Source organism: Mytilus edulis, chromosome 4 (genome assembly GCF_963676685.1).
Source record: "Mytilus edulis chromosome 4, xbMytEdul2.2, whole genome shotgun sequence".
Taxonomy (NCBI): Eukaryota; Metazoa; Mollusca; class Bivalvia; order Mytilida; family Mytilidae; genus Mytilus; species Mytilus edulis.
Genome location: NC_092347.1, coordinates 97,133,639 through 97,159,198, shown reverse-complemented (window position 1 = coordinate 97,159,198; position 25,560 = coordinate 97,133,639). Strand labels below are relative to the sequence as shown.

Here is a 25,560-nt window from a genome sequence, read left to right as displayed (position 1 = left end):
AGTACAAGGAAATAATTCGTAAATATAACTCAACATGCTTATACGTTCAGATATTTCACATCCAATCTTTTATGGTAATATTCTTTATAAAGCCCCAAAATGTCAGTATTCACATCAAAAGCTAACAAAACCTTTAAACAGACTTATATAGAAGGGATATAGTTACGATACTGTTGTCAGGTCATTAAAGATTGCATATTTTGGCTTTAATAATCATTCACTTATCTTTGCATCGGAATTAAACACATTTATTCTAAAACCAGTTGTTGGCATGACACGGGTTATGTTCCAAGGGGGGGGGGGGGGGGGGGGGTCTGTGGATTGGAACCCCCTTTTTTTGGCCGATCAATGCATTTGAATGGGAGTATATAGTTGAAACCCCCTATACTCTGGGTTGGGACCCCCCTTTTTCAAATGGCTGGATCCGCCACTGTGTTCTTAACAGGAGGGATTGTGCCTGGTATTCATATGATGGAGACATATAATCTTTCAATCAGTTTAATTGAGGTCTGGAGCTGGCATGTCCGTAACTGTTAGTACTCTGTTGTTAACTGTGTATTATTGTTTGTCATTTTGTTTATTTTCTTTTGCATGTTTCATATTTTGACATCGGACTCGGACTTCTCTTAAACTGAGTTTCAATGTGCGTATTGTTGTGCGTTTGTTTTTCTACATTGGCTAGAGGTATCGGCCGGGGGAGGGTTGAGATCTCAAAAAACATGTTTAACCCCGCCGCAATATTGCGCCTGTCCCAAGTCAGGAGCCTCTGGCCTTTGTTAGTCTGGTAAGATTTTTAATTTTAGTTTCTTGTGTTTCGACGTGGGCCGGATCGACTTGGGACGGATCGACTTGGGCCGGATTGACTTGGGGCAGGATCGGTTTAAGGGCCGGAACGACCAGATATCCTTGTGTATAATTTGGAGATTAGTAGTTCCATTATCACTGAACAAGTATGCATATTTATTTAGGGGCCAGCTGAAGACCGCCTCCGGGTGCGGGAGTTTCTCGCTACATTGATAAACCCATCGGTGACCTTCAGCTGTTGTCTACTCTATGGTCGGGTTGTTGTCGCTTTGACACATTCCCCATTTCCATTCTCAATTTTATTGAACTGTATACGTATGTTATTTACTATCAATTCCAAGTTAACTACCCCCACAGATATATTGTTATAGAGATTTTTTCTTTACTTTCTCATGTTTTACACATATCAGAGACATACTATGTACTATATGTCTCTGCACATATTTAATAATTATAGACTGCAGGCGTTATTCATTACATTCAGGCATATTATTATTGTCCCCAGTCCCACCAAATAAAATTGCATTCATCATTTTTATTTCAATATTTATTGTGTATTTATCGTACCGTGACACATCATGAATAGTATTGTTCTTGTCATACATAATTATGTAGTTAATATCTTTATCATAATTAATTATCTAGCTGGAACATTTCGTTTGTTGTTCAAAGTTCTTACCCACGAGACGTCACGACTACGACATTGAATGTCATCGTTCGATCCGGTTCAATAATGAGCGATACGATACATTGTCATTTACTGAGTTATACAGAGGTCTTCAGCATGGCAAACTGAGAACAAAATGAAAACATGACTCGAATTAGAGATATAATAGTGCGGGAATGGATTTAATCACTTCAACCAGAGACATAAAGTCTCTGCATAAACAGTGGTACAGAATGCATCTCAAATCGAAAGATTTTTAGTTTTAAAATCATCAAATCTGCAACGAAAAATTCATAGCAAAACTGCAAATAAACTTATCATAGATACCAGGACTAAATTTTGTATATACGTATACGCCAGACGCGCGTTTCGTCTACAAAAGACAGTGACGCTCGAATCCAAAAAAGTTAAAAAGGTCATGCAAATAAAGTACGAAGTTGAAGAGCATTGAGGACCAAAATTCCTAAAAGTTTTGCCAAATACAGCTAAGGTAATCTATGCCTGAGGTAGAAAAGCCTGAGTATTTCAAAAATCTTTGACATACATGCAGCGGCTACCTAAATAAATGTCTGTCTAGAAGGAGTAATAGGGAACATGTATTGTTAAACAATTCTGAGACTACTATTGTCTCAGATCAATTTCATAATAAACAGTTTCTGTAGCTTTGAATCTATTCTTACACATATTACGGTACCACTAAAGAAGTCACTTCATAAATTTAGTCATCATGCAGACATCTTCGAATTTTACAGTGTCTGTCTATCTATCTATATATCTATCAAACATATAAGCAATGGATGGTGTCAGTTATGGAGCTATAGTTTGAATAAATCAAAGTGATGGATATCACTCATGGAAAGATTGGAAGAGTAGTTTGAATATTTTCATATCAAGGTATGGTGGGGAAAAAAACATTAAAATAGCACTAATGCTGAAAATTACATAAACAGCAGGTCTTAAGAAGGAAAATGCTTTTCCAGTATGAAGATAAATGAGCTCAAATTAAATAACATGGGTCTCAAAAAATTTAAAATCTAAAATTCTCCTAGTAAATTTCACCATCAATCCTTTTATAAGACATAAGACCAACAGATAGACTTAAAGCTAAGAACTTCAGAGTGTCATCAAAAATAATCTAAAAATGTTGTTTTGGGCAATTTTGTAAGTTAAAACATAGGTTTTTATGACATTAAAGATTAAAAGTTAAAATTATTTTTTATTGAAATGTGGATTTTATCTTTCGTAATTGAAAAAATATATATTCACTTCTTCTAAATATTCAACTGACTAAAATTTTTAATAGACATTTGAAGGGGAATAAAATTTACGAAATACAATGTTTTGTTATACATGTAATTAAAAGTTTTCAAATTTTACTAACTGTTTCAAGCCAATTACAGTAGACTGATAAAAAAAATAAGTGGACTAACCTAAATTGTTGATTAATTACAGACGATTATTGGAAATTTATCAAGTAAATTATAGTCCTTACTTGAATACCTTTAAATATTCAAATATATATTTTTATTTACAATTTTTTATCGATCTTGTTAATTCTTAATTAATCATTTATTTTTCAGACATAATTTACAGAATCCCTTTAATTATGTAGTGTAGATCATAAGTAATAGGCAATAGATACATCTATCATCCTTATATATATATACTTGTATTTGTGTATTCATTATGAGGTCAAATGTTTGTATATTGAGATGTATATTGGTATGTATAATTATGTAGGACTGAGGTTGATAAGTTATGTGGTCAATTTGATTGGCAGTTCAGGAGGTGGGGCATTGTAATTAAAGGTCCACCTTGTCTCTAATTGTTTGGTGAAAACAGTTGTCAATCATACTAGTATTGTATCAATACTCAATTACTTAATCAAACTCATTAAAAAAGCCTGCACATGCACACGCCTTAATGACATACATTATTGAATGAACTGCTCCAAAAATATACCCATTTTTTCAGTTTATATGTGTATTATGTGCACATACATGAGAACTATAGGGAACGAATCTTTGAAAAAACCTGATTGTTTTTGCTGGTATCAATATCTCTCTATGTATTACAGTTTTTCAGCAACAATGCTGAAATTGATGAAAATTTTTCAATTCAAGGCAATATGTCCTAAAAGGACTTAAGGGCATACGATACAGTTTTGAACCTGTATTTACAAGTTGATGAAAATTTGCATATAGGCTATTTTTTACTTGATTAAATCAAATATGTTATAAAAAAATATACCTTCATGTGCTACTTTTTGAGTAAAATAAGGTCGAAATTTTGTATATTTGCTCAAAATTCAGATTTGTGTCCTTATTTTCTTTTTCGAAAGAAAGACATAACCTTTTTGTTTTAAAAGATAAACACAAAATGGTTTTTGTTAAATAATCGGTAATTTATGTATTTTATAAGTATTATTAAAAATTTTGCAATTTTTATTCCGAAATAACTCTATATTTATCAAATGTTCATGAATAGAGGAAAAAACGTCAATTTTTGCTGCATGTTTATCAAAATTAAAAAAATTGCGCTATTTACAGTTTCATAAAATTTGGGTCACATTATCTCCTTGCAAAATGAAACAAATTGCTGTTTTAAAAAATAGGGGTCCATGCACTCGTTTTCAAATTAAATCAGTTTGAATGGTAAAAATCAGTCGAAAAATGCATCTTTTCCCGATATGTCAGAGTTTGACGTCGCGAAAATAACATTTTACGTTAGTAACGTCATTACCTTCCCTGTAACTGTATCGTATGCCCTTAATTGGTGATTTCAATCTTTTAAAATTGTGTCATAGATACATAGATACCATTTAATAGAGAGCAAATAAGAATTTGACCAAAAGAGAAGTGAGACAAATCAGTACAGTAAAAGCATAGAAATCATTACAACTTCCTCACAGCCTGGTAAGATTAGTAATGGAATATTGTAGCAAAGCAGGATAAACAACAGAGCAAACAGTACTACTGAAACTTTACAAATGTAGAAAGAAAAGGAAAATAATAATAATGCCGTATCCAAGAAATGTTCAAAACGGCAAAATCAAAAGCTAAAACACATCAAAACAAAGGGAAAACAACTACCATACCCCTGACTATTTACAGACATTTTCTTATGTAGACAGACATTGTAGGAATATTCCCGCAACATCTGATAGAGAAACATAACCAGTTGAAGCTGAAGTAATTCAAATATACATTAGAATGGAACGAATGCCAATTGGAGACAGCAAAAATTAAACGTGTACAACAAGACCTTTAAACAACAATCCTGGTACCTTTGATAACTATTTACACCACTGGGTCGATTCCACTGCTGGTGGACGTTTTGTCCCTGAGGGTATCACCAGCCCAGTAGTCAAAATTTTGGTGTTGACATGAATATCAATAATGTGGTCAATTTTACAAATTTCCTGTTTACAAAACATTGAATTTTTCAGAAAACTAATGATTTTCTTATCCCGGGCATAGATTACCTTAGCTGTATTTGCCACAACGTTTTGAACCCTCAATGCTTTTCAACTTTGAACTTGTTTGGCTTTATAAATATTTAGATATGAGCGTCACTGATGAGTCTTATGTAGACGAAACGCGCGTCTGGCGTACTAAATTATAATCCTGGTACCTTTGATAACTATTATAAAGACAAAAGAAGACATTTACGACAGATTCTCCATGCCATATAGGTAAGGTCTTCTGTTGAACATCAAACATGGGAAAAGAAACAGGGATGAACATTATCCTTATGGATCCTTCATAAAGATTGATAGAAACAAAAATGATCAAGACAAAACAACTGTATTTATTTCGATTAGCAAACTTTATAAACCAAAGACAGCAGAACAACAGTAAACAAGACCAAGCAATATCGGTCTCCGATTGATCCTTATTAGCTTGCATGTTGATCCTGCTTGTAAAACACTTATATCTAACCTGCACATGCATAGGTATAACCTCAAAAACAGGACAGAAAAACATAAGAAAGTAAAATTTAGCTAAGAAGTAGTTGTGTGTAGACTGCAAGTTATCATTATTTAAAAGAAAATATATTTCAAATTCCCTATATAAGATTTGATGTGCGATACTAATTATGGAATATATTGACATACTTGTACAGACTTTATTATAACTATATTGGTGGTTGGATATTATTACTTCGTACTGAAGGTGTGGCTTTACCAGCAGAATATATAAAGATACAGATATATACATTCCAACATATACGGTAATACAGATGCCGACATCCTTGCGGAAAACAGCACCATATTAATCTAAATGTCTATAAAAGAGAGCCGCATCAAATTCCTACAAAACAAGTTTCATACTAGAACAGCAAGAAAAAGTGAGATACATCAGAAAAGGCAGGAGCCTTTTGGAAACGGCATCGACCACCAATGACTTCTCAACCAATAAAAACAATTTAACATATTTTCTCAGCTAAGAAATTAGAATTCTCAATAATAAAAGAATCACCTTGAGAAACTACAGCCAATGAATAGTACAAATAGAGAATTCGAACACCGGACCACCTCATCTGCACGTGTAAATGCTACAAAAGTACACATGGAATTGTGTACCAAAATTACTGAAGAAGTAAGTAAACATAACATCATAAGCAACTCTTAAAGAGTTTTTGCCTCTTATGGAATATCAGTTTCACAGATGATGACCACAATCCCGTCCTCTTCACCTGGAATGTGACCTACCGGATTAGAGTTATCATCAGCTTTGTACTAATATGGGCAACCCGAGAGGTGACACAACTGATACCACCACCATAGAGACAAGTTGGCAAAGAAAGCTCAAGGCTAAGGATAAGCCATATTATTGTGACAAAATTGAAATGTTTACTGTAGACAAAATTCTTCAAAATCAATAGGGGTCATTTACGCCTAGTGGGCATTACCTAAAACCTTTGCCATAACATATATTTTTATCCCTTAAAAGGAATTGTTAAAGCCATAAGAAACGAGTGACCAGTGAAAAATAATGTTATTCAAATTCTTGAACCAATGCATACAAACATCATAAACTTAGTCTTCTGTGCACGATTTTATCATTTTTTTCGCATAAATTTAGTATAATCGTCATTTTTTTTTTCAATCAGTCAGTGTTGTTGTGAAAATATGGCAGGTAATTAAAGTTTGTGGTTTGAAGCCGAAGTTTAACTATTGTCACCTGTTTGTCAATAATCAACAAAAAGTAGCATGATATTGAGCATGTGTTTAACATGTACAATAGTCTATTTTAAGGACATCCATGCATATTGCGATCATCGGATTTTTACGAGATGGGTCATACTGAGGCCACTGTGCATACAGAAAATATGTCTGGGAATTGCTTCCTGGAAGGAAGCAATGAAAATAAAGTAAACTTCTTCTAAATATGAACAAATTTAAGAATTTTCTTCAGAAAAAAGTATATGTATATAAGTTTTATAATGAAAACTATCCATTGAGTTATAAAAAACATATGCTTTATTTTTTTTAATTTGAGGTTTATTATTCAGTAGTCTCGCTACATTGAAGACCTGTTGGTGACCCTCTGCTGTTGTTTTTTATTTGGTCGGGTTGTTGTCTCTTTGACACATTCCCCATTTCCATTCTCAATTTTATTAAAAAGACCAAATTGTGATGAAACTTTTAGTTGAACAAAGGGTTGCTTTTAAAAGACTAATATCTAGTCTGAACATGTGTTGCTTCATGTAAATGATTGAGGTAACATGTTACTGAGACATATCTGATAAATCCCCTTCTCAAAGGCAAGAAAACTTAGGACAACAAATTTTCTTTGTACGATGAATGTTGTAAAATTTCACACTATCAACAAACAGGAAGTGGCTGCACTGCCTATGTAAAATTTGATAAACATGTACAACTCAACATTATGAAGCTTCAGACCAAGTGTATCTTTTAGACAGATGGGTCAACCAAGTTCCATAATTATCATATCTGCTTTTGCCTTTTGCTGCGCTGGTAAAAACTATTCCCCTAATTTCAAAAATATAATGAAACTTTATAACTCTTTTATTTAGTTTTTAGTCAAATACATGATTCAGTGAAAAATATAACGACATTAAAAATTCACACATACAATAACAAATGATCATTAATTAAAAATGCCTTATATTCCCTACTATATATTCAATAATCATAAATTAAAATCTCCATAGAAATGTGAATACTTTAATAATGCATCATGAATTTGTTTATAAATTCTACAAATAAAAGAAAATTTATACCCATAAACTAATCATTATACAACTGAAATTTGACTAGAATTTGATGGCCTTAATTAAACTTTTTACAAGTTGATATCCCTGCAAACCAAGGCAAAAACTTTAGTAGACTTGATTGAAGTAAACACAACAGCTTGGTTATACTTCATGTTTTTATACAAATTCTTATATATTTTTTCCTGAGATATTTTGTTCCAATTTTGATAAAAACAACCTTTTTACAAGGTTATCATTTACCTTAAATACATCTACCATATTTTGAGGATAATGAGAATAAATGTCTTTTTCTATAAAAATCTAGAATATTTTGTTTATAAAGGAAAAACAATAAATACCACAATAAATAAACACACCTTATTTCATGTTATATAAAAAAAAATATACAGCCACAAAGCTATTTTAGCATGAACTCTGTCCATAAATTATAAGAGTCCTTGCTTGTTAGTCTTTCATCCTTTACTTGACATATTCCATGATTTGATTAAAATATAATTACTACTTTCCCCTTCAATGTGAAGTCAACAAATATTACAGTTAATTCACAGTCTTTCTAGCAAATTCACAGCTTTTTTGCTTTTGACACACATTGAAATAGGTTGACTGTAACATTACACACACACATACATATCACAGTTTTACTTTATTTAAGAGATTCAGCAGCCCCAGTCTTTTTTCTGTAACACAAAATCACTGTGTCTTGATACATATCTGATGGAAAACTTCAATGTAATGTTCACAATCCCATCAAGATTCAGCTTCAATACATTTAGCAATAGTGTTCAACTGAATGTTTGACGTTCCTTCATATATTGTACCTAAAAAACAGAATGCAGATAATAAAAAAATGTCTCCCTTGTACAAGATACCCTTTATGATAGAAAATACTTATCTAGAAACTATATTAAAAGATAAAGAAATTTTTACAAATGGCGTAAATACTCAGATAAAAAATGTTCAAATGTTGAATCATCTGTTGTAGAATTATAACTGTGCTTCTGCAAAATAAGAAATAATTGCGTACATTTATCATTGTGCATTTTGAAGGATAGACTAAAATGTGAAATTCATTATTGCAATATTGTCCAACTTGTTTAATATGACATGAGAATGCAGTTACAAGAGTGATAAAAGCTGGCATTTGTCTTTTTGTTCAGGCCAGTAGAGAAAATAAATTAAGATAAGAGAAAATGTTCAATAAAAAACCTAGTATAAATATGAGTATGTATATTACCTATTTTACAGTCTCTGTAATATTTTTCTATGGGGTAATCTTTTGTAAATCCAACACCACCCATCCACTCAATACACTTTGTTGTTGTTAAGGAGGCAACCTGTTAAATCATCAATAAAGATTAATATTAACAAAAGTAAACACACTGCTTTTTCTTATAAGGATACACAATTATACAATTGTTTCACAAATCATGATAATGTTTTCCTAAAAACTCAAATTTTTCTAAAATGTTTAAAACTATGTCTCTGTATATGCAAAATCCTTAAAAAAAATATACAACAGTAAAATCATTGTTGTTAAAAACAAACTTGAAACTCTCTTTGTTTCAGATATATAGTTGAGTGTTTCTATAGGCACATCAAATCAAATATGCATTACTACTATTATAGCTGATCTAGAAAACATGGAAAAGAAGGGAAGATATTCAATAGTTTTAAAGTCGATATTAAATACCTCTGAAGCATAAAGTTTTGCCATTGCTGCTTCCTTAACAAATGGTTCTCCTGCTTCTTTCCTTCTTGCAGCATTATACACCAGCAGACGACAAGCCTCAATCTGAGTGGCAACATGAGCTATCTGGTGCTGCATTGCCTGTAAATCATAATTATAGTACAATGATGATGAGTTGAGTGTGCCAAAAGCAAATATATAATTTCTCTTAAAATCATGAAATCTCCAATTTTAAATCCATAGATTTTTCATAATATTTTGCTGATACATAAATTACTGTTTTAATAATTTAGATCTTTTAAATATTACCTGAAAGTCCCAGATTCTTCTTCCAAACTGTTTCCTCTCTTTAGTGTATGGAACTGTGTTATTAAAGCATCCTTCTGCAAGCCCTAACATCTGTAAAGAGATAACAAAATATAAATATATATATTGGCAGTGGTTGGTTTTTTTTCCAATTCTAAGTGTTTTATGTCAGTACTGGTGGTGCTGGTAGGACTTTAATAGTCTCTATTAATTCATCTATAATTTTTCAGACGCTGGGCAATTTTCAGTTTGAGATATTCACACTTGACTTTTGATGAAGACTGCATGATGAACTCAAGACATTACTATAATGTTTTACGGTCTTCCTGTCATATACTGTGGATTCTGTTATATTCGTTGGATACCAATTTTCGTTGATTTCGTGGGTATAGCTAAACTACGAAATTAAATGTTCAACTAATGACAAATTTTCTATTGACTTGTATGCAGACCTTAACAAAACCACAAAATTAAATATCCACGAACATACAAGTATTCCTGAATGCACAGTAACCAATGTCTCTTTTAATTCATATATTTGTGAAATTATTTACTAGTAAAACCTTATATATGCACATCCAAAAAGACGCAGAATAAGGCAACTTATGAAGAGTTTACAAAAAATAAAACTTTTGATGCTTATTACTGACCAGTGTTACTTTTTACCTTAACCTAAAAAAGTTTAACAGACCTGAGAAGCAATACCAATTCTTCCTTCATTTAATATCTCAATAGCATATCTGTATCCCATTCCAACCTGTCCTAAAACATTACTGGCTGGAACCTGTAAATATAACATGTTACAGCTACATGATTAGTAATACTGAAAGTATTTTGCATATTTATAAACATAGAATTACAAAGGCTTAAATGGAACACTTTCCAGCATAGATACCATTGCTATCTGAACAAGTTACTATTGTGACAAGAACACATCATCCTCTGATAAATTAACATAACATGATACCTGTATATTATCATGATTTGGTGTTTAATGTACTTAGCGGATTGAAAAAATTATGTTTTTTGTACTTTGTTTTGATTTGATAAGTTAAGCCTTTTCTAACTGATTTTAACCGGTTGTTTTATACTATATTTGCTGTAACAACACTGTACTCGGTTAGGGCAGGGAATTGGGCTGTTACAAGTATTATCCCAGACACATTATGTATGTCAGGGGCTAAAATTCAGTGTTTGTTGGTGGTTGCCTATATTTAGTCATGTGCAGGAAGCTTTAATATTACTTGATGGTGTTTGTTTTTCTCATTGGTTAAAGCCAGATGGTTACCTTTTTAAAAGGGTTCAATAGCTTACATCTTCTATAGTTTAATTACTTATGTATATTATTAATGTGACATTGTAAACTTTAATTTTCACCTTCCCAGGTTTGACAACTTTGAATGAATATATATATTTACCTTTACATTATCAAAATGAACAGGACATGTGCTACTTGCTCTAATACCAAGTTTGTCTTCCTTCTTACCAAGAGATAAACCTTCAGTATCTCGGTCAACAAGAAATGTGGTTATTCCTTTATAACCCTGAAACAAACGTAAATCGTGATAAAAATAAGGAATCACACTATTAGGAATTTTGAAAATAAAATTGGTTTCAAATTTGCTTATATAATCAGTCATTTGTACATGTACTGTAATTGGTTTTGCAAAGAAATTCAATAGTAATTTTAAACTATTTGTTATTTAATCAATTTTATATCAAACAATTGGGGGAATAAAAAGACTATATTTCTGATGGCAGATGAATAATAGTATTTTATCTCTACCTTTGTAGGGTCTGCATTAGCCATGATCATAAATAAGCCAGCATATTCAGCATTAGTTGTTATAAAAAAAAAGATGTGATATGATTGCCAATGAGACAACCGTCCACAAGAGACCAAAATGACACAGACATTAACAACTATAGGTCACCATACGGCCTTCAACAATGAGCAAAGACCATACCGCATAGTCGCTATAAAAGGCCCCGATATGACAATGTAAAACAATTCAAACGAGAAAACTAACAGCCTTATTTATGTACAAAAAATTTGTAAGGGTTCCGCGGAACCCAGTGTCTCGCCTACTTTTGCTGTAAATCGCAGGCTCAACAAAAATGAGGAAAAAAATCAATAAAAATATTCCTCTTGATACTATCTTATGATTGTAAGAAGCTTCTGTCCAAGTTTGGTAAAAAATTTAGGGATAGTTAATGAATCTAATAAATGTTTTGAAAACTTTAACTGCAGACTGTATGTAATGTTAACTGGAAGAAAATCTAAGTCCATTTAAAAGTAATAAAATACAGTAAAAAAATGGAGTTATCTTTTTACAAAATTTACTTCTGGATACTATCTTATGATCATAAACAAGCTTCTGTCCAAGTTTGGTACAAACCAAGGATAGTTTAGGAAAGTTATTAAAACTTTAAAAACTTTAACCACAGAGTGAATGTAATGTTTCCCCGCAGAAAAACTAAGTCCATTTATAAGTAAAATACAGAAAAAATGGAATTTTATTTTTACAAAATTTACATCTGGATACTATCTTATGATCATAAACAAGCTTCTGTCCAAGTTTGGTAGAAAGGCAGTATAGTTTAAGAAAGTTATTAAAATTTCAAAAACTTTAACCACAGAGTGAATATTTGTGGACGACGCCGACGACGACACTGACGACGACGGAATGTAGGATCGCTTAGTCTCGCCTTTTCGACTAAAGTCGAAGGCTCGACAAAAATGAACAAAAAACAAATATGTAACACATAAACAAACCACAACCACTGAATTACAGGCTCCAGAATACCTACTTTTGTTTATAAATACCTTTGTAGGGTCTGCATTAGCCATGGCCATAAACAAGCCAGCATGTTCAGCAATAGTTATCCAGATCTTTGTTTATAATACCTTTGTCATGTTTGCAGGGTCTGCATTAGACATGACCATAAATAAGCCAGCATGTTCAGCATTAGTTATCCAGACCTACCTTTGTAGGGTCAGCATTAGACATGACCATAAATAAGCCAGCATGTTCAGCATTAGTTATCCAGACCTACCTTTGTAGGGTCTGCATTAGACATGACCATAAATAAGCCAGCATGTTCAGCATTAGTTATCCAGACCTACCTTTGTAGGGTCAGCATTAGACATGACCATAAATAAGCCAGCATGTTCAGCATTAGTTATCCAGACCTACCTTTGTAGGGTCAGCATTAGACATGACCATAAATAAGCCAGCATGTTCAGCATTAGTTATCCAGACCTACCTTTGTAGGGTCAGCATTAGACATGACCATAAATAAGCCAGCATGTTCAGCATTAGTTATCCAGACCTACCTTTGTAGGGTCAGCATTAGACATGACCATAAATAAGCCAGCATGTTCAGCATTAGTTATCCAGACCTACCTTTGTAGGGTCAGCATTAGCCATGACCATAAATAAGCCAGCATGTTCAGCATTAGTTATCCAGACCTACCTTTGTAGGGTCAGCATTAGCCATGACCATAAACAAGCCAGCATGTTCAGCATTAGTTATCCAGATCTTTGTTCCATTTATTGTATAGTAATCTCCATTTTTAACTGCTGAGGTTTTCATTGCAAAAGCATCAGACCCTGATTCTGTCTCAGATAAACAAAAACTACCAACCTGTTTAAACAAAAATTGTGCCATAAATTTAAAACATAAAGGCTAATAATTAGGCATCTCTGGTATAACCTGTAAACAGTTAAAAATCCAGAGCATATATAAAAATTAAGACAATGATCGGGAAACATCAAAATCATCAGGAATCTTCTGTGCTTTATTGAGCATTGTCTAAAGAGGCAAAGATACTGTTTACAGCTCATCCAATAAAACTTAAATGTTAAAATCTATAATACTAAACATCATAATTAAGGTTGAGATTCGACTACATTTGAATGTCGCAACTCAGCAAAAAATATTGCCTTGTATAAATCATGGAGTACAATTAAATTTAGCAATACATGTAAGTCATGCTACCTTTCTTTGAGCAATCATACACAATTTTTTTACTAGGCTAATCACCAAGCTATCATTGTGACATCATGATACATAATAAGTGGAAAATTAAACAATCATCTTTCTACCCATCATAATTAATCATAATTCACTTTGCTTTATTAATGGTGATTGCAGGATAAAAACAAGATCTATAAATCAATGTCTAAGATATTCTTATAATATTCTAACTTGCCTAGAAACAGGCAGAATAACACTAGATATATATAATTGACAATGTAGATACTGTCTATTTGAAATCTACAATTTGTTTCCTGAAAACATGTGTTTTTTTCTATTATTGTCTCCTAATCTAACATCTGCCTATCTTACTATTCTTATGTCTTTATAATATTCATATAAAGTACATTGAAGGCCGTACATTGACCTATAAGGCCAATTAAAATTAATTGATAGATTTTCATCCCCGCCCGCCCCTCTGAAATCATCCCGCCTCGATTTTTTTTATTGTGCAAAATTTACGATTTCTGGATTTTGTTCATTTCTGTTACCAGTAACCGTCAATAATTTCGTTTCATTCGAACTTCCTGCTTATAAAATTTCGGTTTTCATATTTCTTGTTTCGAGTACTTTAAAACGATTATGTTGACAAAATCTGCTGCTCAATGATGACAGTATCATCTACGGAGAATATAGAAAGATTACCAGAAGGGCATGAAACATTCCGGTTACGAGTATTAAATACGCTGTGTCCAACGCAAATCGCGGTATGTCACAAATTGGAACTTATGATTTCTTTCATCAGAAAATTGTGGATTTATTTAATAATACATTGAATTTGTGTAAGCAAATTTGGGCTGTGAATGATTTCCAAAGTGCAAGAATCGTGGAACAAATTGGTAGAAAAAAAAAGGATTCAAAAAGTCGGCAAACATACACATTGTGTCACTAGAAAACCCTTAGATTTACCTATGGCTATTGTTTTTGTTTAAAAACACAAAATACCATTTACAATGTAATTATATATGCGTCACTTCTTGCATAACTTGAGAATCTTAAAAGTGCCAACTTTACTATTCCTTGCAGCACTTGTTTGAATGTTCATTTCATTCATAATACTTGTGCTGCATACCATTGCATTTGCATAAGTTTATGGGGACTACAAACCATCGCTTAGAGAGCAAACTAAATTTGGAGTTGGTAGTCAAATGAATAGAGAATTTCTCCATGGTTTTACTGTTTGCTGAAAATATGTTTCTAAAGTAGCAATTGCATGTAGAACAGTCCGCGTTGCAAATCAGAGATGTTTATTCAAGAATTATGTACGATTCTTTCTACATGTTTAAACATTTACATGGTATAAGCTAAAGTTTGTAATTATAACACTTGCATATATATGAAGTTCACCCACAAGAAGGTTTCAAATTGAATAAAATTTAAAAAATAAAATCCTCCCACCCGCCCCATTTTTTTCAAAACTTTGGATGAAAATCTACTAATTAATTTTAGTTGGCCTAATGGTTTACTGTTATTTGGATAAAGAGTTGTCTCATTGGCACTCACACTGCATCTTCCTATATCTAATTACAAATGTAGTCTCAATTTTAACTAGCTTTAAGTAACTGTGAGTACTCTCAAATCATTTTTCATGTTAATTTGACCTGTTGATACAATTTGTAATGCTTTTTTGTTATTTAATGTTATATCTCGTCTGTATATTTTTAATATATACCAGCTTTCATTATTGTTTAGTATGACTTTACATTTTCACTCCTGTTGTCGTACTATGAACAACAAATCTTGAAACGACCTCCATAATTTGTCAACAATTTGTTTTATCCATAAAACAATAGTTTATCCATAAAACAATAGCGTAAATAAAGCATGTATTGATGACGCTGCATAAGCATGTGAATTGTTGTCTCACTGGCAATCATACCACATCTTCTTTTTTATATATCCCTTTTTCAGCCTTGGCATTCATTTATATTTTGTAAAAAATATTTCCGTTCTCCCACACTGTACAAAATTATTTTCATTTACCTGTGTATATTATTTAATTTGGCGGCATACTATTCAAAGTTGTAGTAGTTTTTTTGAAATTACTTAATATATCTACCCCTTATTTTATTGATTTTGTATTTACATTGTGTCATGGATCAAAATTTTTCCTTCAGTGTATAAATGTACATTCATGTTTGTGTTAATATGTCTTTTTATTGAGTAAAGCCATTACAATTGATATTTTATAGTGTGACTTTCTATGTTGTGATGTTACACTATTGTGGTCATAAACAAAACATATAATAACCTACAGTGTCAGTTGCAAGTCGAGGAAGATATCTGTCTTTCTGTTCCTGTGTCCCCAATTTTTGTATCAAGTTGTTTATCAATGTATTATGTACATCTACTAATACACTGACTGAGGCATCCACTTTAGCTAATTCCTCTATAATCAGATTGGCTATAAAAAATGTTGAACCAGTGCCTCCATACTCTGGGTCTATTTCTATACCCATCAGCTACAATGTAAAGATGAAAATAATATAAGGTCAAAATTGTTCAATTGTAAATCAACTGGATACAATCCATTCAAGATCATGCAATAATTTTTTTTCTATTTCATATACACATGTGCGGTAAATAACTGAATTCTTTTAGCTTCATGCCCTCTTAAATGTACATGTAGTAGGCATATAAAAGTGGTGCACTGTTTACATTACCATTTTTATTAAAATCTTAAATGCACATTATGCGGCAGCACATACCAACCCAAATTAAGCTTTAAAGACCATACTTACATACATGTACAAAAAAAATGATGTACGTAAAAACATACATTTACTTTTCTGCATTGGCTAGTGGTATAGGGGGAGGGTTGAGATCACACAAACATGTTTACCCCCGCCTCTTGTCCCAAGTCAGGAGCCTCTTGCCTTTGTTAGTCTTGTATTAATTTAACTTTTAGTTTCTTGTGTACAATTTGGAGTTTAGTATGGCATTCATTATCACTGAACTAGTAAATATTTGTTTAGGGGCCAGCTGAAGGGCGCCTCCGGGTGCGTGAATTTTTCGTTGCATTGAAGACCTGTTGGTGACCTTCTGCTGTTGTCTGCTCTATGGTCGGGTTGTTGTCTCTTTGGCACATTCCCCATTTTCATTCTCAATTTTATTCAAAAGTTTTTGAACATAAAGTGAAAATCTGGAATCATGTATACATATGTTTTACAATTACCCCATTATCAAACAAAGCTTGAAGCACTGATGAGTCCAAATGACTGTTTGCATCCATCTCTCTGACCAAAGGTTGGATCTTTTCTGCTGCCATTTTAGCCACTAAATATAAATTTTTACTCAGATATAAGAAAAGAACTTTTTAATTATATTAATGTTCTGAACAATACTTTTAATGCTTTTAAATCTGATGAAAATTTGATTTTATTATGAAATGTGATCATGCTTTTATTAGTCGAGACATTGCATCTTATGTTTAAACGTAGGAAGATAAATCTGTAAATTTTTAATCTTTATTGATTGTATAAATGAACTTAAAAAGTAAAATCACAAAAATACTGAACTCAGAGGAAAATCAATTCGGAAAGTCCATAATCACATGGCAAAATCAAATAACAAAACGCATCAAAAACGAATGGACAAGAACTGTCATATTCCTGACTTGGTACAGGCATTTTCAAATGTAGAAAATGGTGGATTGAACCTGGTTTTATAGCTAGCTAAACCTCTCACTTGTATGACAGTCGTATCAAATTCCATTATATAGTCACCGAGTCACCGATGCGTGAACAAAACAAACAGACATAATAGGTAAAAATGTCAAAAATAGGGGTACAGCAGTCAACATTGTGTTATCATCTTAATCACTATAAAAACAACAAATGTAACGAAGAAGCACAAAAAGGCATACATCAAATTAACATCCTCATTTTGATTATATTATACCATGTATACGATTATATTTGTCTATGTAAAATGCACCCATCAAGGAAGGAGGGTATGGGTACTGGTGTAAAATTGCGCGTTTGAAATTCGCACAGGTAGACATGAAATAATATTTTAGAATTTTTAGTATCATGAAAAGTTTTATTATTTAAAATATTTATTTTAAATTATAGTATATATTTTTTAGTTTGAAAAGGATGAAAGTGTCTCATATGTCTTAAAGGCAGGGATCTAATATGGTTTAAAGGTTTTTATATTGTATATGATGATGTATATTGGATTGTCTATAATAAACTATTTACTTACTTACTATAAAAAAAACAAAGAACATAAGTGAGCAACACCCACTTCTGGTGTTGAATATTTTGCAATATATTTTATGCATATTGCATCAACAAAGAGTCAAACTCTCCTGTCTCATAATTTAAAATTGATATACCATTGTTTTGTTTTTAAAATATGAATGAAGGAAATCTGGAGTATATTTCGATGAGACTGCAACCCAAATACACAAATATTTCTGATGCAAATAAGACACCAGAGCTTGGGGTCTAACTTTCATTTGATTGGAATAAGTCATGATATATATTTTACATGATGTAGCTTGTGACATTAAGACAGTTTCAATGATGTCAATTTTAGTTAATGCTGAAATTCAACAAAATTCAAAAAAAGTTTGTAAAGTTATTATGACCTAAGATTTTGACAGGAAGGAACATTTTAATTTTATTTTTATTAGTGAGTGAAAGATTGCCATTTGCTTTTTTAATTGACTGATTATTTTTTTATTTAGAGAGTCAGACATGCATGTGGCCAGAGAACACAGTTATTTCCTAGTGCATTTCTATTAGACAATAAATTCAAATTAAAAAAAACGCACCTGCTCTTTCTCAAAAAGATTTTTACAGTGTAGTGTACTACTAGTGGTGCAAATAATATCAAAATTATAGAAACGTCTACCAGCTCTGACTCAAAATATTGAAAATTCTGTGTTAAGGGGGTGTAAAATTCAGTTTGAAAGCTTCAGACGTAATAAAATTTGTATTTTTTTAACTGGACCATTTCACTACTTAACATAAAGATTCAGCAATCATTTGTACTAACATGTAATTTCATCCCCCTACTTAATATTTTATGCATTAAATATCAAGAAATAAATTGGGAAAGTGTATCAAATAAAAAATGCGAGTTATACACTGTTCACACTAGGGACTATATTCGTAAACAATGAAAACTAAAGGACGATAACTGTGTCTTTGGACCATGTACAATGAAAACTAAAGGACGATAACTGTGTCCTCAGACCATGTACAATGAAAACTAAAGGACGATAACTGTGTCCTCAGACCATGTACAATGAAAACTAAAGGACGATAACTGTGTCTTTGGACCATGTACAATGAAAACTAAAGGACGATAACTGTGTCCTCAGACCATGTACAATGAAAACTAAAGGACGATAACTGTGTCCTCAGACCATGTACAATGAAAACTAAAGGACGATAACTGTGTCCTCAGACCATGTACAATGAAAACTAAAGGACAATAACTGTGTCCTCGGACCATGTACAATGAAATACAAACCTGTTTCCTTCATCATCTTTTCTTCGTCAGACAACAAGTCAACTGGCAGATTTCTTTGTTCACCTCCATGTGAAGATGGAACTTTGTGACCTGAAGCTGACATGCTGTACAATCTTTGGCTCCATCCTCTTGGACACTGTTTGACAGCTCTTCTTAGAAGTGACTGAAAAACATGAATACATGTAAAACTCTCAGAGCATGGCAGCTACAAAAATATACATTTACTGTACAATCTTTGGCTCCATCCTCTGGGACACTGTTGGACAGCTCTTCTTAGAAGTGACTGAAAAACATGAAAAAAACTCCCAGAGCATGGCAGCTACAAAAATATACATATATATATATCATGTATATTTGAATAAGTTAACTCCATTATTTTGTAATTCTCTTCGGACTCAACATTCCTAAAAGCCTGATTATATACTTTATACTATAAAAACATGCAACAAATAAAGGATTTTGATTGGTGCTCTATGAATGAGCTTGATGCTCATAAGTTGCACCTGACCAATATAAACTTTACTTTTCTTTTTTTACTTCAGATATACTGTTTTAGTATTGAAAAAATTCTTACATGCATGATTGAAGATTACAAATCTTCAAGATTAAAGATTGTAGTATTTTTTGTACTTTTTTTTAGTTTCTGTCTGTACTTCTTGTAATTTCAATAGTTGTACAAATGTAGGTTGGGCTGTGTTTTTGATTAAACTGTTTATAGTCAAATTAGAAGAAGAAAAACAGGTGTCAGTAGACAGAATTTTTCCAAATAGAGAGGGCAAATACATGTACATTGCAGTGCCATATTTGCAATCTGATACTTCAGATACATTTTTGTACATGTAGGATGGTCATGATGGTACATGTAAGAAAATTTAAAACCAGCCGATGGAACATCTTCAACTGTCACAGATGAGCTACCAAATTTACTCCCAAGATTTAGAAAGTGTTGCTGGAGTACATTGTAATTTTAGTATTTTAGTGTGACACCAAGTGTTTAGAGTATGAGAATCAGTACTCTCTGTGTGCATAGTGTATGTTTAGAAATAAAAGTGAAGGGTTTTCCTGCTCGAAATTAATACTCCCACTTCTCTGTTTATGAGCAGGGGGTAGGTAAATTCTGGTTCGTTAATTATATGTTTATAGCAGTTTTTAAAATCATATCCCATCAGATCTGAGCAACTCCATGATCTGTGACCTCTGTTAAATTAAGGAAACATAAGAAAGGTGTCATTCTCCTATATATAATTCGGGGTGATTACATTTTGTATAGACACCAATACTGTCTATTGTTACTTGAGATATATTTAGAGTTTGGGGGTTTCTGTCACACTGACGTATACCTCACACTGAATTTTATTCATACATCAAGCTTTATCAGAACGTTTTCAAAGTGTTTAAAAAGAAATTTTATATCTTAACTCATTTAAGAATTAGATGCAATACTGAATAGCTATATAAATTGGAAACCATACCAAATTTGCACTATTCCAGGGATATAAATACTTGATTCTTATCTCTTTCGCATTTTTTTTTTGTTCATTGTGTTGTCTTTCCTAACAGGCAGCATCATACAAACTAACTCAATGTTTCGTTTTGATTAATGGATTGATATTTGACTGACGTCCGGTGACAAATAATGTCATGTATATAATCAAGAAGAAAACAACTTAACAAAATCCAACAGATTAGTCAGATAAGCATCAAACTGGGCATGTGCATATTAAATTAAGTACATCAATTGGTGCATCAACTGTTCCAGGTTACTGCCATAATAAGTAGAGAATGCCATTATGCCCTATTTTGATTTAAATCCAGTCTAAACAAAAATACCCCTCTATAGAGGGATAATATTACCCCTCTACATGTATTTTCTTGAATGACATTTTTCATTTTGTTTCAAACAGTTCATTGTATAATTATGCAGATGACAATACTTTATCATATTCACACTCTGATATAGACACTGTGGTAAATATTTTAGAAAAAAGAAAGCTTAGAGCTAATAAATTGGTTCAGTTTAAATCATATGAAGGCCAACCCTGACAAATTTCAGGCAATAGCCATAGGCAAGAAAACTGAAAATAAAAACATTTCATTTAATTTAGATGGTAATATTATACATTGTGAAAAAGAAGTAAAATTATTGGGTGTAACAATTGATTATCAACTTAAGTTTGATGCTCATATTTCCAATATTTGTAAAAAGGCATCAAGACAATTACATGTACATGTACTTAAACGTATTGGTAAAAATTTAACAAAATTAGGTAGACTTACTATATATTATTCATTTATAATGTCAAATTTTAATTATTGTCCTGTAATATGGCACTTCTGTGGTGATTGTAACACCAGAAAAATAGAGCAAATACAGGAGTGTGCCCTAAGATTTATACATGAAGACTATTGTAGTACCTATCAACAACTATTAATTAAATCAAAATTACCAAGCTTAGAAATCAGAAGAATTAGAATGATAGCAATAGAGGTATATAAAGTTATTAATAAACAATGTCCATTATATCTACATGAACTTATATTATTGAAATTAAAAAATGTGATTACTCTTTTAGAAATAACAACATAGCAGATGTTCCCAGGGTAAGGACAACTACCCATGGGCTACACTCATTTAGATATGCAGGAGCCAAACTCTGGAACGAACTGCCAAATAAAATGAGGGACGAAATGCCATTGGGTCAGTTTAAAAGTTTGGTTGGTAATTGGGAGGGCAGTTCGTGTCAGTGTTCCTCCTGCAGATCTGAATGAGCTGTCGATCAGTTTATTTATTTATCATGTATACTCTGGCTTTTAAATTATTTGGCATAATTTTTTTTTTATTTTGTGTTCTTAATGCTTGAATTACTTTTAGTGCTTTTTTTAGACACCTGGTCATGCTGATATCCAAGGAAATGACATTGCTGATTCACTGGCCAAAAAAGGAGCTAAAGAAGCTGAAAAAATAGAAGAACCATCAGAAGTAACCAGGCAGGATATAAAACGTGCAGCAAGAGAAAGTGTTTTAAGAAAATGGCAGAACCAATGGGAATCAAGTCAACGTGGCAGAAATTATTACAACTATCATCAAAATGTCTGTCAGAAAATACCAAAAGATTTACCATCCAAATGGTCTTTTTCAATTACTACTAGTTTGAGAACAGGTTATTGTGATCTAAATGATTATAAATCCAAAATTATACCATCATCAGACAAAAACTGTTCCTGTGGAGAGCCAGAAACTGTAGAACACTACCTTTTACATTGTTCTAACTATGAGGAGGCTAGAGAGAGGATGAGAACATCTATTTACTTTATTACAGGAAATATACACATGGATTTAGACACCTTATTAGGAATCGATGAAGAAGACATTAATAGAGACAATCGAAATGAGATATTGTGCCATCTGGAAAATTATTTAACGGAGTCTGGTAGATTCAAAAACACTATTCAGCAAAAAACACTATAAATCTATATCAAAATTAAGTCAAAATTTTTTAAGCAGCAGCCACCATTTCAATTAAGTACATGAGTGAACATTACATATGTGAAGAAACTACAAAAGAGGAAACGTACACAAGTGTTTACAGTGTCATTTGGGACACTTACTAAAGACTAAAGACTATATTTGCTACTGCATGAATGTTAGTTTATCTGCATTTTATGATTGCTTATATGCTTTAATTGTGCTAATTAATTGTTGTGCTTGATAACATTATTTATTATGCATGTTTTATGTGTTTTATGTATTGTGCTTGTCTTATATGTATGTCGGATAAAAACACTACAGAGCTTATGTTGTATTGTTATATGTATAACCGACTTTAAATACATCTTTTATGCTTTATGACTATGTTTTTTCCAGGAATCATTATTTAATTGTAATGCTGTTCCGCTATGTAATTTGTAAGATATAATTGGTGATAACGATGTAGCTGTTTAGAGATTCTGAAAACAAATATGAAATAATTTACATAACCAAAATCAAATAAAGCCAAAGGGTCATTTAAAAATCTATTCATATTAGACGGCATACCCTCTCATAAGAAATATCTTGAACAGACAAAAAAGAAGGTATCCCAGTAATAACGGGTCTCATAGAATATACAAACAAACATAATTTTCAAGTTTACATAACTTTCTTACCGAGACGGACTTTAAAGACGCCATGATTCTAATTTTCGAAATCAAATCAGTTTGAACAAAACGATTTCACTTACAAATTTAAAAAAAAAACATGTTATAGGATGGCACCTTGTTTATTAGTGTGTATTAAACCGGTTTATGTGTAACCTAAATAAGTAATATTGATAAATATGTCAAAATATAATGAATAATATGGTTAATTTGAAGTTCGTATTTTATAAATTTTGCGAAATTCAAATCGGGTCTATTACCGAAAAGAGTACAAGATAAACAAAGGGTGCGAAGGCCCCTCTGATGGCTGATACAAAAGTAATTTACAAAAGTTAAATAGCAAAGATATTGAACTCCAAGGAAAATTCAAAACGGACAGTCCATTATCAAAATCAAAAGCTCAAACACATAAAACGAATGGAGGACAACTGCAAATGTAAATTTTGACCCTCTATTGTGGAAAATAATAATAGAGTCAAAACTAATAACTATAGGAATATCGTATGGAATGGAAAAAGACACATTGGATAAGTAACAATAAGTTGAAATGTTACATTATTTACAATAAACACCCCAAAAAGCTTCTGGCGAATAGGTGGATTCATAGTGTTGCTTCTTTGGTATTCATACAACATATCTGAAGTTACGTTATGTTGTAAAATTTGCATTCACTAGTTTTAATTTTGTATTTTTTCATCTTTTTTTTAAATATAGACCCCTGATTTTGTTATACTACACATCAGTCATATGTAGTATAATGTTGTTAAAGATATATATAGTAAAAATTTATTCTGTCAGTGAAAATTGACCCCAATCATGTAACTGACACTTTTTAGTGAGACAGGGAGATAATTTAAGTCCCATCTTATACAACATTTTTGTTAATGATATTCCAGATATATTTGATGAGGATTGCTTTCCTGTTAAACTAAATAATAGAAAACTTAATTGTCTGATGTGTGCAGATGATCTTATTTTGCTTTCTGAAACTCCTATAGGGGTCTACAAGAATGTCTTGATAAACTACAGATCTATTGCAATAATTGGGGACTGGAAGTTAATATTACCATGTTACTAAATCCAAAGTCATGATTTTTAGCAATTCTGTTAGACTGGTTCTATTATGGTTAAATAATACCCCCTAACGAACACAAACAGTAATACCTACTTGGGTGTCAAATTTAGTATTAATGGCAAATTTACAGATGCCCAACATGAAATGTATAATTAAAGGCTAAAAAAAATGTTTCTCAGGTCATAAACCAAAAATAAAAACTCTACTTCATGTTTTTGACCATACAGTTAAATCAGTCTTAATGTATGGCAGTGAAATATGGGGTGACATTAACTTTCACAAACTAAACACTCAAGGGAATAACTATTTCAAAAAACTATGTGGAGATCTGGCAGTAGAGAAGGCTCATTTAAGCTTTTGTAAATTTATACTTGGAGTAAGTAAAAAAGCAACAAATATTGCAGTTATGGGTGAAATGGGCAGATATCCTCTATTTTTGGAGGTTTTATTAAATATGTTTAAATACTATATACGTTAAAACAATAAAACAATCTGATGATTTATTATTAAAAGAGGCTTTCAACCTCTCAAAGTCTCTACATGATGAGCAGAAAAAGAGCTGGTATACAAGTATTGAAACTTTATTTAAATACTTTAGCATCAATGCAAATCATGCACTTAATTTAAAGACAAAGTTAAAAAAAACTATTTATGCAAAAAGATGCAATCAAAATATGATTTGATATGGCTAACTGAGCTTAATAATGATTTCAGAGGCAATAAACTATATGGGAACAAGCTTAGAACTTATAGACTTTCTTAAAGCAGATTTTGCCTAGAAAATTACCTTTTGCAGGAACATTTTAGATACAGAAATTACTTAACGAAATTCCGTATCAGTGCTCGCGATTTAGAACGTATCTGTAAATTGTGTGGTACTGAGGTTGAGGATGAAATTCATTTTCTTCTTCAGTGCCACAAACTTTCAAATATTCGTTTCAACTTTTTAAATGAAATAAAACAACGGTTTAAAAATTTTAGTGGGTTAGATATTATATCACAATTTATTTGGCTAATGTCTTCTGAAGATATTTTCATACTCCAGAAACTCGAAGAATTATTGGAAAAGGAGAAGGTCCGGTAAGACCCCTTTTTGGCCCCAAAATATAACAGTTT

The 25,560-nt window shown here is 31.9% G+C and overlaps 1 protein-coding gene across 2 annotated transcripts; it reads right to left on the bottom strand.

Annotated features, from left to right (window-relative positions):
• Positions 1-7,491: 7,491 nt before the first annotated feature.
• Positions 7,492-23,476, bottom strand: LOC139521182 (short/branched chain specific acyl-CoA dehydrogenase, mitochondrial-like). Of its 2 annotated transcripts, none has more exons than XM_071314501.1 (11): positions 23,379-23,476; positions 19,233-19,395; positions 16,924-17,024; positions 16,004-16,210; positions 13,185-13,355; positions 11,126-11,251; positions 10,399-10,491; positions 9,711-9,800; positions 9,405-9,542; positions 8,949-9,048; positions 7,492-8,532 (listed from the first exon to the last, which is right to left on the bottom strand). In XM_071314501.1, exons 1-11 carry the CDS (start codon positions 23,400-23,402, stop codon positions 8,462-8,464), a joined length of 1,284 nt encoding a protein of 427 aa, XP_071170602.1. In that variant the 5' UTR covers positions 23,403-23,476; the 3' UTR covers positions 7,492-8,461. The 2 variants fall into 2 exon arrangements, with proteins under 2 accessions (XP_071170602.1, XP_071170603.1); XM_071314502.1 differs by having other exon boundaries at positions 19,233-19,456; positions 23,323-23,426.
• Positions 23,477-25,560: the final 2,084 nt, after the last annotated feature.

What these genes read in the sequence shown, in the direction of transcription:
- LOC139521182 (XM_071314501.1), bottom strand. Translation starts at nt 23,402, where the DNA reads ATGGCGTCTTTAAAGTCCGTCTCG. An exon ending in AAGCTTTGTTTGATAATGGG is followed by an intron (nt 16,211 to 16,923) that starts GTAATTGTAAAA and finishes TTTACATTGTAG; the next exon opens with CTGATGGGTATAGAAATAGA. An exon ending in CAAAACTTTATGCTTCAGAG is followed by an intron (nt 9,049 to 9,404) that starts GTATTTAATATC and finishes ATGATTTAACAG; the next exon opens with GTTGCCTCCTTAACAACAAC.